This window comes from Ambystoma mexicanum, chromosome 1q, assembly GCF_040938575.1.
Source record: "Ambystoma mexicanum isolate Mex_15411 chromosome 1q, UKY_AmexF1_1, whole genome shotgun sequence".
In the NCBI taxonomy this organism is placed as follows: domain Eukaryota; kingdom Metazoa; phylum Chordata; class Amphibia; order Caudata; family Ambystomatidae; genus Ambystoma; species Ambystoma mexicanum.
Window position 1 is genome coordinate 843573498 of NC_090922.1, and position 16486 is coordinate 843589983.

The 16486-nt window shown below is 45.3% G+C and overlaps 1 protein-coding gene across 3 annotated transcripts in view; it reads right to left on the reverse strand.

Annotated features, from left to right (window-relative positions):
• AXDND1 (axonemal dynein light chain domain containing 1) overlaps positions 1–16486 on the reverse strand; it is an 871721-nt gene that overhangs the window by 530476 nt on the left and 324759 nt on the right. For all 3 annotated transcript variants that reach the window (XM_069641478.1, XM_069641476.1, XM_069641477.1), the window contains exons 9-10: positions 1698–1819; positions 872–1012 (exon numbers count right to left, since the gene is read on the reverse strand). In XM_069641478.1, coding sequence (XP_069497579.1) covers positions 872–1012; positions 1698–1819 — 263 coding nt within the window. The remainder of the gene's footprint in view (positions 1–871; positions 1013–1697; positions 1820–16486) is intronic.

A 16486-nucleotide genomic window follows, 5' to 3' on the forward strand; every position in this document is an offset into this window, starting at 1 on the left:
AATGTTAGATCCAGAGGAATCTGATGAAAATGACGCCCTGCCGTGCGTAGCAGGTACTGAGTGTGAAGGACAAACAGGCTCGTGAAGGGGGGTGGGAACAGGGGGGCAGTGAATAAAGACCAATTGATGTTAATTTAATGATTGTGGATTGCACTGCGTGTTTGGTTTGTATTGAAAAACTAATAAAATTCTTTAAAAAAAAATAACTTTACATAAGGGCAAGGGGCAATCCCACTACTGGAGGCACGCGGTCCAAGCCTTGTACTGAGGGGCGTACGACGCGAGGGGGCCTGAGGACCCCTCGCTCCCATACAGTATCTCTTCTCTGAACTGTACCTTAGAGCACACATTAATCACTGTAGTGACTAATGTTTTTTTGTTTGTTTATTTATTTGTAAAGCGCGCCAAACCCAGGGGGCATCAGGGCGCAGAGGAAACATGAATATTTTCAGTTTAAGGTTACATATTTACATACATATTTACATACAGGTAAAGACAGGTGTTTGCAGAACGGTTAGGGTCAGTTAGCTATTTGGAAAATATGTACATACAATCAGAACGGTCAATCATTACATAATATATAAAGTTACAGTTCAGCAAATAGTAGACAATGTAGTAGTCTACAGGGAGTCAACATTCCATGCTTGCAAATATGCGGCATCTTTACTGCACTTGTCCTAGCAGGCCTACTGCAGGAGCAGGGTTACCAACAAGTTAGGAAGGAGGTAGATTGCCAAGTGAGAGGCCCATTCAGTAATTGGGGATTCATCAACAACCAAAAACAGTTAAAATAGTCTTCTCTTCAGTCAACAATCTTACATTCTACACTCCTACTTTTCCCAGAGAACAAAGTCAAAGAGCCCCCGCTGACCTTATCAGATCACCAATACAGTTCTTGAAATGTACTACTTCCTCTGTGAGGCGTCGGTCCACAGCCCGCTGAGCCATCATGTCATTGTGGATACTCTGAACCTGCCGGGGAATCCGGTCCAAAAGATTCACATATCGTTGCCTGTGTAAAGAGGGAAGATGGGTGTGAAGCAGGCCGGTTTATCAAGGGGAGTAGAAATATATACATAGAGAGAATGAGAGGAGATACATAGATAAATACATATGTTCAAAATACTGCCATTCTCATGCAGAAGATTCAAGCTGCACTCTCCATAGTAGTTTTCAGGCCAGTCAGTCCCAATTGGAAAAAATATATACTGCCGGATCCACACCTTGTTAGCCAAAATAACCTTCCTTTATTTTTCTTACAGGGAAAATCGTGTAGTACAAAACATGGAAATCCTTTTAAAATCAAAAATGACCAAAATACACGGGTCCTCCCAAGTGCAACAATCAGTTTGCTGAGACGTTCACGCGCTGCGCGGCCAACTCGCCGCTTGTTCACATACGTATATTAAAGAGTAATTGCATAAAGAATGGAAGTTAGAGTACAAGAGAAGAAAGTTTGAGAACAGGAGGAACAATATGAAGAGATGATCAAGACAGTAAAGTGGGGGAAGGATATCATAAATTAAAAAGGAGAGGGAGAAATGATTAGTCCTTTGAGCAAGAAACACAACTGTGGCATAGAGATGGTATTTTTGGCAAATGTTTATCTGAGAGTCTGCAGTCGAATGCACACTGCACTTAAAGGACTTTGATCATCCTGTTGTTGAGAAGCATGCATAGATGGGTGTAATTCTCACCTGATACTCGAAAGAAGTGCTCCTCTCTCCACACACTCCACGCTGACCTGCCGAATCAGTTCATGGAAGACGATGTTGTAGATGTTTTGCTCGGCCTTCACCAACTCAAGAAGGTTGTGCATCTGACAGGAAAATGAAACATGAAGTTTGATGGATAGGTGGGAGAAGAGAAGTCCAAAGACATTTAGGATGCCAGCTGTATTAAGATGAATGGCTGAAAGTGGTTGTTGCAAAGCAGGCTTTGTAGAGATAAATTTGGTCTATCGCTTTGGCCTCATCACTGGTATCATTTCTCACTGTGGCGTGAACGGTTGTTCATTCCTGATTACTCTCGTCTAACCAGGTTCGTTAGGCAAAGTTGTTAATTTCAGTGTCTTGTTTTCATTTACACTTGCGTCCAATTATTGGATGCAATGGTAGCCTACCGCTCCTCCCACATCTTACAATCGCTGTGAAGGAACAACCACTGTGATGAATACCAAGTCTACTGAACCATCAGGCTATTTAAATTTGTATTTTTTGTTCTAAAATTCACAACTTATATCAAGAATATTATCTGGTCCCCCAGTATATTGACATTGTAACATTAAACACATTTATAAGAACTACTGTACCGTCTGATGGTCAAATGGAAGGAAGTAAATTCATAATACATATAATGGCCATCACAAATCCTCCTTCATACTCTTCTTTATCTTAAAAAATAAAGCTTTTTTATTATCACCAGCACTTACTTCATTCAGAATTTTCTTTCCATAAAAGCAATAAAGAAAAGTATAGAATAACAACTTAATTGTTCCAAAAATCAGCTCAAAATATATAACAATTAATTTAACTACTGCAGAAAAAGGGCTGCAGACCTATTAGAACACCCCTGTGGTGTTTCCATGGATGTGATTGGTCCATCTGTGGGCTATACAAACTGGTATAGCGCGCAGATTGAATATAGCCTGGAAATTAATTGAGGGCGCTTACCTTCGCGGCCGCAACCTCCGCCACCACCCATTATGGCCTGGAAAATGTACTTGCTGCCTGCAAGTTAATTGCAGCGTTTTCCAAAGACTCTCGCGTCCGCGTCCCATTCTGGAACTACAATAGTTGATGTTCCGTGTTGACGCGAGAGCGTGCCTGACGTAGCCCCACCCCCTCCAGGAAGAAAAACACATTTTACTTTTGTTTCCTGTTTCCCTCTACATAAAACATTGCGCTTTATGCTCCGGCACAACTTAACGCCCCATCTATATGCAGCAACATACAAAGTGATCATGGCCATTCACACCTCTTTTATCTTGCGCCCACAACACATGCCGGCAACTTTTTCATCTGCATGCTGTGCAACCCTGTATAACGTGGCCCCTTCTCCCTCAGGTAAACTAAATAAACATTTTCTGTTGGGCAACAATACACAAAATAATAACAACACACATCCAAAAGTAAGTGTAACACATTTTTAAATAATAAAAATAGCCATATGCTTAATGTTGTAAACATGTTTAATTCATTATACTTTTGTAACTAATTGGTCACTGGTGCATTTCATCCAATTAAAAATTCCACCCACCCACTGCTAATTACCATCCAAAACCACATATAAAAAAGCTGCAAACAAGAATAAACGGTAGGGAAGCACCTTGTACTTTCTTCTGCAACCTCTAACCCTTTTCCCAATAAATACTTAATTTCTGCAGCCTTTATGTGTCATTTGTTCTTTTTTCTAATTTAATTAAATACTGCGGGTGTTCGAATAGCTTTATGGACCTGCAGCTCGGGCCGTACCGGGCGTTATGGTCCCTCATGCCTCTTTAACTCGGTCTTCAGGGCTTATCACGCCCGGTACCGGCCCCGGTACAAGTCTATAAATCTATAAGAACCCATGTAAGAGGAAAGATTTCACACACTATAAAAAAAAGTCCCACAGATTTCTTACTGTGCAAGCCCCAACCCCAGTAAAGTACCTAGCATTGCCAAATAGCACATGCTGATGTGAGGTTTGTAGCCCCTGGTTTTATGGCCCAGACACACGTAATACTAAAATGACCCCACACCAATAATGGGCCACACTGGCACCGCACCACTATCCCAGACCAGCTGTTCTGTTGAGGCGCTGAACAACCTGCAATTTAAAGGCATTAGTCCAGGAGATGGGCCACAATCCTGGGTTCCTGAAATTAAATAAGGCACAGTACACTGGATGGGACTTTATTTTCCCCCTTACAAGCTTTTATATAGAAACATTTATTTTGTTCCATGCATGCCCAAGATTAGATCCTCATTCATTGCTTGTTAATACATTCACCAGAGTTGTAGCTACTCTTTGCACAAAAACCTCTCTCTGAATTAACTTTAAGCAAGTTCCTATTCAGACCGTCTTTGGGCGCCATTCTGTCATTCCCAGGTTCCCACTTTCTACCAACACATTGCTTTAATATTCCATCAAACATCATTGGCAGCTGCAGTCTGCTCGTAATAGTAAATTCCCCACTTATCAGTCACCTTTGTCAAATAACATGCCCGCAAATCGCAGTACCTTGTTGTCATGTGTCTTCCTGTCAGTCCTGGTCCTTTTACACCTGGTATATGCCCTGCTCTGCCGCAGGTGGCTTGCACTGGAAAGCAAACTGCTCTTTGGAGGGGCAGTCCATGCCAACTATAACATTAGATTTTCAGCAGCTGCAGTCTGCTCATAATAGTAAATTCCCCACTTATCAGTCACCTTTGTCAAATAACATGCCCGCAAATCGCAGTACCTTGTTGTCATGTGTCTTCCTGTCAGTCCTGGTCCTTTTACACCTGGTATATGCCCTGCTCTGCCGCAGGTGGCTTGCACTGGATAGCAAACTGCTCTTTGGAGGGGCAGTCCATGCCAACTATAACATTAGATTTTCCTCTGCAGCGTTGTGTTAAATAAAAGGGATTATGTAGCCTTGCACTTTTATGGCTTATGGCAACCCTGGAACACTGAGGGTAAATCTACTTGAACCTTGGACTAGGTTTAATTTCAATTCTTACAGAGAATTACAAAATCATCGTCACACTCAATCACGGTCTATAGAGGAAGTGATTTTTCAAAACACATTTTAATATGTATCAACATTTCATCAGACTAATATAGCAGTAAAAAAAGTTTTTCAGTGTGTCAATGGTTCTTTCCAACATCAGAGAAAAGTTCCACTTTTTCACTTCAGACAATTAAAAGTCGGTGCCAAGTGTATTAGTAAGAGGTGATAGAACACAAGGCATTTTACATTAGATAATGCCAATGTACTTAGAGTTTTCTATTGCTATATCTGCAATACAGTGTATGAATATTTAATGACCACTGGAGTGCCAGCAACTAGACAATTCCAACAACTTGTACCGATAACACACGATGCATAAGTTATAAAGGCACCTCAATGAAAGGGTCCTTTGTTAACATCTAAAAACTTGTATAGACAAAAGACACAGTATAATGCCAAATGTATAACACAGTCTATGTAATCAGTTCTATACACAGATCTAAAAAAACATGAGCCAGCTCATGCTGTGTCAAGGTCGACCGGTTTCATAACCATATCTTATTCTGGTCAACTTCATCAGGACTTTGTTTTGTAAGGTCTTGACTCCCTGTCTGGGATCGCTGTCTTGCACCCTTACGTGTGTGTTCCTATTCCGCACTATATTGAGGACGTTACTGCTCAAGAATGTCTGAGAGCAGAGCGCACCCTGGCACAATGCATACTGTCAGTTTTAACACTGGCTGGTATGGAGCCCGACTTTTTGGTGTGGTGCATGGGACAGAGCATAAATGCATCTGCGTGGTGCCTCACAGCCTAGGAAATGCTTCCACTGCCAACCCAGGAAGAATTTTGAAAGAAATTGCAAGTTTTGATAGGGATTTGTATATAGTAGTATAATGATATGATATGATAGTTTCTTTATATAGCGCCTATCCACAATGTGTTTCAAAGCACTTCAAGGCAAGGGAGGGAACAAGGGAAAATACAATAATTCTCACAGGCCATGAACAGTAAGGATGTGAAATTAACTATTGTACTCGGACTGACAACATTTCAGAATATATATATTTATTTTACACACTCTGGTGTTCACACACAAGTCACTATTTATTATTAAAGCAAGTTAAATCAGTCAAGAAAAGTATAGACACTCCCTATTTAAATTGTAGACAAGTTTTAGCAAGAGTGAAAACTGAGCAAAACGACACAGTGAAAACCAAGCAGAAATGGCACTCTGACAATTTCTCAAAAGGGAGGGAAAGGACAAGTTATACAGGTTTAGACTCTAGAACACACCAGCAACACTTCTCAAGTATATTGTGAACAAGTTAGGCAAGGCAGTACTTTAGCATACGCAATACTGAGTTGAAAATCGAGCAAAATGGCACGTCACAAGTTTAAAAGGAGGGAACGAAAAGGTGGTTATAAGAGTTAGGTGCACCAACACATTTCTAGGTGAAAAGCAATCTAGAGAAGGCAGTTGTAACAGATTTCAGCCAGAGTCAATAGGCCTGTGCCAGTGTCAATGGTACAAGGCAAAGTGCCCAGAGTCAAAAATGTTCTAGTAGCTGCAGTCAAGTCTTTGGTTAACGATTCGAAAAGGTGGTTGCAGAAGGTGAAAGACAATGTTAGATGAAAGGGGCAGCCAACCCAGTATGTAAGTAAAGGATTTAAAATACCTTTAGCGATACCCAACGAAACGGGAGGCCTGGTGGAACAATGTACCTTTAAAGTAGAAGAGGCTCCTGCGGTGGCGGTAGTTCCTGGCAGTTCCTGCAGTTCAGGAGATCCAGCAGAGGAAGAGAGGCTCTCGTTGTGGATGAACGTTCGAGTTACTGCACTGCCCAGGGATGAAACCAGCCGCGGTGCTGCCCAACGAATAAAAGGTACGCTCCTTTAAATCGCGGTCCGGGTGGAAAGGTGGTCTGCTATCCGGTCCCCTAGTGCAGGGCACTGGCGATTCGACCAACGCAGGTCCGGGAAGACGATTGGCAAACTGGTTGGCCCCACCAGCTCAAGGGAAGAAGACTCTTGCAGAGGAAGATCTTCTCAAGTCATTGGAGAAAAAAGGTGAGGATCTGCAGCAGGGCTTCACCGGTGGTTCAGTCATTGCAGATGTCTTCAGCTTCTCTCCTCTTCGGTTTCTTAGTTCCAGTGGCACGTCTTGCCCTCCAGTCCTCAGGACCCTGCTTTTATGCAGCAAGACCCCCATTCATACAGCCTAGCTGTCACTCACACAGTGGGGTGGCTCTCCTGGCGGGAGAACCCCCCAGTCTATCAGGACAGAGTGCGACTTGGGTTGCGTAGGTTTCGAATCGTTAACCAACCTGTCCAGGGTGCCTATTTCACCTCCCACACACATCCTGTCTACCCCAGACTCAGTGGCGCCGAGAGGAGGGCTTCTGTGCAGAAGCCCGCCCAAAGGACAAACAAAGGATCCCCGACCTGGGTTAGAATTATAGAGAAAGACACGAGAAAGAAATATTATCAAAGTTCTGGCAATAAAAACCTACAAGAGTAAAGTTAGTATTAAAATAAACCAGCGGTATGTTAGAGGCTGTCAGTAAAAGTGGTAGCCTCGAACAATGGGAAAATCCCATTGGGAAATATTTATGGTAGTAACCACTGCCACCAGCCTGAAAGTTTTGAGAGAGGGACTGTACGGTACGCCCTCAAAAATGAGCATTAGTGAAAAACGATTAACCCTTTCAGTACTTCCATAGTAAGATGGATTGTACTGTTTTAGTTCATAAGAATTGACTCGTAAAGTCATTGGAGACTTTACATGCCCTGGGAGACAGTAGTCAGTCCCAGGGTATGGAGTCTATGGAGTCTATGTTTGGGGGTCACTACGACACCCCTTTGGTACGGCATGGAGGGTGCTGTGTACCGCACGTGTTAAAATGATGATTCCTATGAGGGTGAGAAAACCCCATAGACCAGAAGCACACAGGATAGCCTAAAACATACACTAGCAATCTGTCTAAGAGTGGGGAAAAAAAGGGTCTCACTCTTAGCAGGAGAAAAAAATAAACCCTTCAAATCCAGCAAAGCTGCTGGGGCGCTCTATAGGTAAGGGAAATTAGCCTTAAAAGATAATTCTCCCTAACACGCACCCCCTTTCCCCCGACTAAGGGACAGGAGGATCTAATCCACTCCTGGATGAGTCTCTTACTTTTAGTCGGTTAAAAACATTCTAGAGAGACCATCAGCATTTTGGTGGTGACATTGTGACCTGTGCTCAATGGTAAAATCAAACCCTTGGAGGCAGATTGACCATCTTAATAGTTTTGGGTTTTCCCCTTTCATTTGCATCAACCATCTCAAGGGTTGTGTTACGCTCACCTGGTATCCACAGGGACGCCACCCAGTCGGGTTACTCGCTGGTATGCTTCTCAGCTTTGCCCTGATGTGGTCTGCAGGGAAGGTTCTGCCTGAAAATACAGCAGGACTGTGTTCAAGACTGACCGACTGGGGTAAGTATCCTCCCTCCACCCCCGTATGATTTCAGTCCCTCTGGTGCCCTCTCCTCAGCTTGTGGTAGAATTAGGCGTGCTCTACGTCCTGCCTTCTTTGCAGGGGCGCGTGTCTTTCATGGGCGAGTGCGGTCCAGTTACTTCACTGATGCTGGCCCGTTTGATTTTGTTCCGGTAGGCTCTTATTGCTGTTCTTTAGTTTTGTTGCTATCCTGCATGCCTTTCTTTGTTTAAAATGTCTCTTTTTTCTCCCTTAGGTATGCGGAGCTTCAGCGTGGCGAACTGGCTTGGTTGAGCACCGCTGGTAAATGATGGCGCATTAAGAGCGCTATGATGTGGTAAGTAAGCGCTATGCGCAGCGCTGCAAAGTCTTCCCTTTGCTAACCTGTGTTTTCCTTCCTTGTAGGTCGCTGTGTTCTTCAGCACGAGTGGAATGTCCAGAGTGGTGCCAGCCGAGAGGCGACCAGCCAGGTTAGCCTTTTGAGCAGTTCGTAATTTGTAAATGTCTGCTTTCTTTAATGTTGCCTCTATCTTCCTCTTTCAGGTCGTTCTGTCCGGGAGGCGTGCAGATTCGAGGAAGCTGTTCTCAGTAGCTGCGAGTGTTTAAAGATGAAGACTGCATGTAAGATGCTGCTGCTAAGGATGTTCCTTTTGTCTCCTTGCAGGTTCTGCTTCTCCGAGGTTTGAGGGAATAGCTGGACACGGTGAGCGTCACGTTGCAAGCTGCGAAGCGTGTTGTCTTGCTCGAGTGTGGTTTAAATAGCCCCAACAAAATAGTCCAGGTAAAGTAGTCCCTAGGCTACCACACCCAAAACACTAGACCGCATAGCTTGGTTCTTAGGAACCAAGCTATGTGGATGCCTCCATGTTGGCTGACAGTACAATAAAGTAGTTCCCAAGCACATTGTTTTTCTTGGTGTATGAGCCTGGCGCCATGGGCGCCAGGACTGGCCCCATGAGTGCTTTTGAAGAGGATGCCAGGCTCTAGAGGCCCGAGTCCTGACTCCACCTGGCCAATGGGTTTGCCAGAGGGGGTTTTGGGCGAGGGTCGTGACAGCACTCCCCCCTAAGGCCCCTCCCATGGTGTTCCTTCTGTCTGGCCCAGGTTTGGTTGGGAAGTTCCGATGGAATTTCCTGATTAGACGTGGTGCGTGGATATTCTCACTTGGCTCCCAGGATCTATCTTTTGGTCCAAATCCTTTCCAATCGACGAGATAATATAGCTTGGTCCTAAAGTATTTAGAGTCCAAGATATCTTTGACTTCGAATTCTGGTTCTCTGTCAACAAGTATGGGCTTAGGTGGTGTCCCAATCCGTGTGCCGGGTTGCATTAGTTTCAGGAGGGACACATGGAATACCGGGTGGATGTATAGATTAGGTGGTAAATCCAGTTTCACGGCTGCTGGGTTGACAATTGCCTTAATGGTATAGGGTCCTAAGAATCTGGGATGAAAGGTCTGGGTTCCCTTGATGGGTACGAATTTAGCGGCAGACCAAATTTCGTCTCCTACTTGATAATCAGGGGCCTTTTTCCAGTGTTGGTCGGCAAATCTCTTTTGTTTTTCTTTGGCATGAATAAGGTGTTCCTTTGCCCTTTTGAAAGCCTGAGTAATAGTTGTGTGTAGAGTCTTTACCGCTGGCATTTCCAAGCTGGTTGGAAGGTCTAGTTCAGAGGTATGTGGATGTCTACCATAAAGGGTATAGAAGGGTGTTTGTCCCGTGCTTGAATGCAAGGAACTGTTATATGCATATTCAGGTATCCATAGTAGGTCTTTCCAATTCCTTTGTTCGTGGTGCAGCATGCACCATAAATACTGCTTGAGTGTCTGATTGGTTCTCTCGTTTTGGCCGTCCGTTTGGGGATGGTGACTGGTAGATAGCCGAATGTCGATCTGCACCATTGCACAACATTTTTTCCAGAAGTTTGAAACAAACTGGCTGCCTCGATCAGAGACCAGAACCGAAGGGAAGCCATGTAGCTTAACCACACCCTCCAGGAACACTTTTGCTAAAGTGGCTGCGTCGGGGAGGCCTTTCAGAGGAATACAATGGGCCATCTTCGAGAATAAGTCCACAACTACAAGGATGGTGTTGAACCCTTGGCTTGGAGGTAGATCAGTGATGAAGTCAAGGAAACGAGTGTGCCATGGAACTGGAGGAATGTCCAATGGTTGAAGGAGACCAGATGGTTTTAGTTTCTGTGATTTATTTTGTGCGCAGACACCGCAGGACTGAATATACTGAATAATGTCCTTACGCCAGGTAGGCCATCAAAAGTTCTCTTTCACCTTAGCTAGGATTTTGGTGATCCCAGGATGCCCTTCCATCAGTGAATCATGATAGTTTGAAATAATATGCTGTTGTAATTCCTTCTTGGGTACATATAGGCGATCCCTAAAAAAGGGTAGATGGTCCTCCACGGTATATTGTTCACCTCGAGTTTGCCATGCGAGGTAGGCATCAGGATTCATTGTCCGTTGGATTTCTTTTCGTAGTTCTGCTTGTGTTAAGGCTGTTGTGATACCCAAGAGTTTGTCTTCAGGTATAATAGGTACTGGGTCTAGAGTTGTATATACTATTTCATCTATGCCCATGCGAGATAAGGCATCTGCCTTTCCGTTTCTGACTCCTGGTCGAAATGTGATTACATAATAATATTCGGCGAAGAAAAGGGCCCACCGTAATTGGGCACGAGGACTGGGCCTTGGCTGTTTTGAGATATTGCAGGTTTCGGTGGTCTGTGATGACTGTAATGGTGTGTCTGGCGCCCACAAGGTAGTGCCTCCAGGCTTTAAAGGTGGATTTGATAGCCAGGAGTTCCTTGTGCGTAACGGCATAATTAATCTCTGGAGGTGAGAACTTTTTCGACCAGAAGGCCACAGGATGTAGGTGGCCAGTTTCCGGGGCTCTCGGTGAAAGGACAGCCCCCATTGCAAGACTGGACGCATCAGTTTCAACGACATAAGGGAGGTCTGGACGAGGATGTCGCAGGATTGGAGCGGAGGTAAATCTTCGTTTAAGTTCCTGAAAGGCTTCTTCTGCTTCTTCGGTCCAAGCAAACTTTTTATTGTTTTTTCGTAATAGTACTGTGATTGGGTGCACGACCTGAGAGAAGTCTGGGACGAACCTGTGGTAGAAGTTCACAAAGCCCAGCATACTTTGTACCCCTTTCAGAGACGTCGGTGAAAACCATTTCAGAATGGCATCTACCTTGTGCACGTCCATTCTGATGCCTCCTGGAGTATGGTTAAAACCAAGAAATTCTACTTCGGTGACGTGAAAAAAGCGTTTTACAAGCTTTGCAAACAAGCGATGTTGACTGAGCTTGATGAGGACTGAACGAACATGCCTGACATGATCTTGTTCCGAGGCGGAGTATACTAAGATGTCGTCAATGTACATTAAGGCGCACACATCAATTAACTCCCTTAAGACGTAATTAGTGAAATATTGTAATGCCGAAGGAGCATTGCATAACCCGAAGGGCATGACTTGATATTCAAACAAGCCGTACTTAGTACGGAAGGCGGTTTTCCATTCATCTCCTTTTCTGACTCGGACCAGGTGCTACGCTCCTCGAAGGTCCAATTTGGTATACATCTGGGCATCTTTAACTTGGTCTTGCATCTCAGGGATAAGTGTAAAGGGGTAGCGGTTCTTCACAGTGATCTGGTTCAATGCGCGGTAGTCAATACAGGTTCTCAAGTCTCCTTCCTTTTTCGGTACGAAGAACAAAGGACTGGCTGCGGGGGACTTCGAAGGACGGATAAATACGTTTGCAAGATACTGGTCTAAATAAGATTTCAAATGAAGGTTTTCTGGTTCTGTGAGAGCGTAGATCCTGCCGCAAGGGATTTGTGCACCAGGAACAAGGTTGATCTGACAGTCATAGTGCCTGTGCGGCGGCAATGTATTGGCTTGGTCCTTTCGGAACACTTAATGGAAATCATGGTATTCACTTGGCAAGGTATTAGTTGCTCCCAGGGTTGATACTGTCGCTCCAGGGGTCATGCGGATACAGACGTCGGGTTTCTCCTCTTGGTAATAGCAGACAGGGGAGCAGTCACCGGGAAAGGTTAATTTTCGTGCCCGCCAGTCTATCAAAGGGTTGTGAGCAACCAACCATGGCATCCCTAGTATTAGCCTGAACTGAGGTGCCTTGATGAGATCGAATGAAATAGACTCCCGATGTCCGTCCTGGCACAGCAAGGTTACCCTGGCTGTGCACTGGGTTACTGGTCCGGAAGCAATTTCTGTCCCATCCACGGTGGTTACCTTGTCCATAGTTGCCTTAGAACACAAAGGAAGCCCCATCTCTGCTGCCAGTTCTTGATCAATATAATTTCCAACTGCTCTGCTATCGATGTATGCTTCAAAGGCATGCATTCTTGACCACTGTTGGTGGTTAATTAAGATCACTGGTATTGCAAAGTGCGAGGTCAGCAACTCTTTCTTCTCACTCGACAAACTGACCTCTACGTTTGTCGAGCTTGGTAGTTTTCCGATTCCTTAGCTTCATCCTTCTCTGTGGCCCCGACTGTTCTTCTTGGGGGTTTTACTGGACAGTCCTTCAGGAAATGTCCTGGTTTCCCACAATACAAACAAAGCTGTTGTTGTCTTCTTTTGTCCCGCTCTTGTTTTGTTAATGGAGGCCTTATCCCTCCAATCTGCATGGGCTCTACAGCATTTTCAGGTACATGGGGTGTGTTTTCCCTTGGCCGAACATACACGGTACGAGGGTCCGTTTTAGACCGGTCTGCCTTTCGGTCCTGCAAACGGTGGTCTAGCTGCACGACCAGATTTATGAATTCTGCACAGTCTCTGGGTGGATCAACCACCTGGGCTAAGACGTCCTTTAATTTGCCTCATAAGCCTCGATGGAATAACGTGGTTATTTTGTTTTCTGGCCACCTAGCTTCGGCAACCAGTCTGTTGAAGGTAGCAATGTACGATAACAAGTCCTGATTCCCCCGTCGGAGGGACAAGAGTTCATTGTCTACTGCTTGTTCCTGGGTATGGCGAGCAAAACGTTTTTCCATTTCTTTCTGGAACCCCCCAAAGTCATCTAATAGAGGACCGTCATGGGTTGCCAACGGCACCAACCAATCTGCTGCACTACCACTCAGGTATGATGAAACAAAAGCCACCTGAGCTTGGTCGTTTGGAAATGCTCCAGGCCTACAAAGAAAATGAAGGCGGCACTGATTGATGAATGCTGCATACTTCCGTGGGTCGCCTGAGAACCTTTCTGGTGGTGCCAGGGGCACTGTTCCAGGTAACCTGTGATCTGTACCGGAGTGGGTGGTATGGCAGGGTTTTGCATTGTTGGATTGCTTCCAGGTAGAGGCGTCTGACCTGCCTGTGATTGCAAGTATTGCCTGCTAATCTCTTCACTTCGTTCTTTGGTCAATATTAGGTCTCTCCGGAGGGCATTAATCTCTTTTCTGGCAGAATGAACCTTAGCACGAAGCTCTCCTAATAATTGGGCCAATTGGTCTATTTCTGATGTCTCCATGGCACCCAGGTGGATTTGTTATGATAGGCTTTGCGTTCTGTTACGCTCACCTGGTATCCACAGGGATGCCACCCAGCCAGTTTACTTGCTGGTATGCTTCTCAGCTTTGCCCTGATGTGGTCTGTGGGGAGGTTCTGCCTGAAAATACAGCAGGACTGTGTTCAAGACTGACCGACTGGGGTAAGTATCCTCCCTCCACCCCCGTATGATTTCAGTCCCTCTGGTGCCCTCTCCTCAGCTTGTGGTAGAATTAGGCGTGCTCTACGTCCTGCCTTCTTTGCAGGGGCGCGTTGTCTTTCATGGGCAAGTGCGGTCCAGTTACTTCACTGACGCCAGCCCGTTTGATATTGTTCAGGTAGGTTTTATTGCTGTTCTTTAGTTTTGTTGCTATCCTGCATGCCTTTCTTTGTTTAAAATGTATTTTTTCTCCCTTAGGTATGCGGAGCTTCAGCGAGGCGAACTGGCTTGGTTGAGCCCCGCTGGTAAATGATGGCGCATTAAGAGCGCTATGATGCGGTAAGTAAGCGCTATGCGCAGCGCTGTGAAGTCTTGCCTTTGCTAACCTGTGTTTTCCTTCCTTGTAGGTCGCAGTGTTCTTCAGCGCGAGTAGAATGTCCGGAGCGGTGCCAGCCGAGAGGTGACCAGCCAGGTAAGCCTTTTGAGCAGTTCGTAATTTGTAAACGTCTCTACTGCTTTCTTTAATGTTGCCTCTATCTTCCTCTTTCAGGTCGTTCTGTCCGGGAGGCGTGTAGATTCGAGGAAGCTGTTCTCAGTAGCTGCGAGTGTTTAAAGATGAAGACTGCAGGTAAGATGCTGCTGCTAATGATGTTCCTTTTGTCTCCTTGCAGGTTCTGCTTCTCCGAGGTTCGAGGGAATAGCTGGACACAGTGAGCGTCACATTGCAAGCTGCAAAGTAACTTGAAGTGTGTTGTCTTGCTAGGGTGTGGTTTAAATAGCCCCAACAAAATAGTCCAGATAAAGTAGTCCCTAGGCTACCACACCTAAAACACTAGACCGCATAGCTTGGTTCTTAGGAACCAAGCTATGTGGATGCCTCCATGTTGGCTGACAATACAGTAAAGTAGTTCCCAAGCACATTGTTTTTCATGGACTGGCCCCATGAGGGCTTTTGAAGAGGATGCCAGGCTCTAGAGGCCCGAGTCCTGACTCCACCTGGCCAATGGGTTTGCCAGAGGGGGTTTTGGGCGAGGCTCTTGACAGGTTGGTGGTCAGTCTGAATGGTGAAAGTAGAACCATACAAGTATGGCCTAAATTTCTTCAGAGACCACACATGGCAAAACATTCTCTCTCAATGGTTGCCCACCTTGTCTCAGGTTCCTTCAGTTTCCTACTGATGAAGCAAATGGGGTGTTCCCTACCTTTCTCATCCAGTTGACTAAGGACTGCACCTATGCCTGTATGGGAAGCATCTGTTTGCACAATGAAGGGTTGGTGGTATTCAGGAGCTCTTAGGACTGGAGCTTGACAAAGGGCTCTTTTTAGGCTTTCAAAGGCCTGATTGCACTCCTCATTCCATTTGACCTTTTTAGGGAACTTAGGAGAAGAGATTACATTCAGTGGAGAAGATATGGCCCCATAGTGCTCAATGAAATTCCTGTAATACCCGGTGAGGCCTAAGAAGGCTCTCACCTGGGTTTGAGTAGTAGGTGTTGTTCAATTTTGCACAGCTTCTATCTTGCTGAGAAAAGGCCTTATTTCAGCACCTCCTACCTCATGACCAAGGTAGACCACTTTACTCTGACCATTTGATATTTGCTTACCTTTATGGTCAGCTGGGCCTGCTCAAGAGCCTGCAAAACATATCCTAGGTGGTGAACATGTTCTTTCCAAGTAGGGCTGAACACTGCAATGTCATCCAAGTATGCCATGCAGAAGTCCTCCATTTCATTCAGAACCTGGTTAACCATCCTTTGGAATGTAGCAGGTGCATTCTTTAAGCCAAAAGGCATAACCTTAAACTGGTATAAGCCAACTGGGTGGAGAATGCAGTTTTCTCCTTGGCATGGTCTGTCAGGGCTATTTGCCAATAACCTGACGTGAGATCAAATGTGCTGAGGAACTTGGCTGAACCAAGTCTATCCACCAGCTCATCTGTCCTTGGCAAAGGATGGGCATCAGTCTTAGTGACTGCATTTAGAGCTCTATAGTCCACACAGAATCTCAACTCCTTGGATCCTGCCTTTGGTACTAACACAACTGGGCTAGACCATGGACTAGTAGAGGGTTCTATTACCCCGAGATCAAGCATCTTGTTGACCTCTCCTTTGATGTGGGTTCTGACATTTTCTGACATTCTGTTACCCCTGCTTTTGACAGGTAAACTGTCACCAGTGTTTATGTCATGCTGGCCCCAAGGGGCCAAGCCTGGTGAAAGTGAGAACAAGGGGGAACATTTATTTAACAAAACTTTGCACTCCTCCTGTTGTTCAGAAGTCAGGTTAGAAGAGAGGTTGACTCCTTCTACTTGCTCATCTAAAGGCTTGCCTCTGAGAAGGCCAGGCAGAGGTTCACTCTCCTCCTCCTCTTGAGCTGAAGCTAGAAGCAAAGCTCCCAGTTCTGGTCTCGAGACATAAGCTTTTAAATGGTTGGTGTGAAAGACTCTGGGAGCCTCCTTAGGATTGCCTAAGTCCTTAGGTTGCTCCAGGTTTTCCCACAATCTTGAAGGGTCCTATCCACTTGTCCTGCAAGGCCCTCTGCCTTGTTGGCACCATAATAAGAACTAGCTGGTCTTGAGCGAACTCAACCATGTTGGCCTTCTGGTCATGCCAATGCTTAACC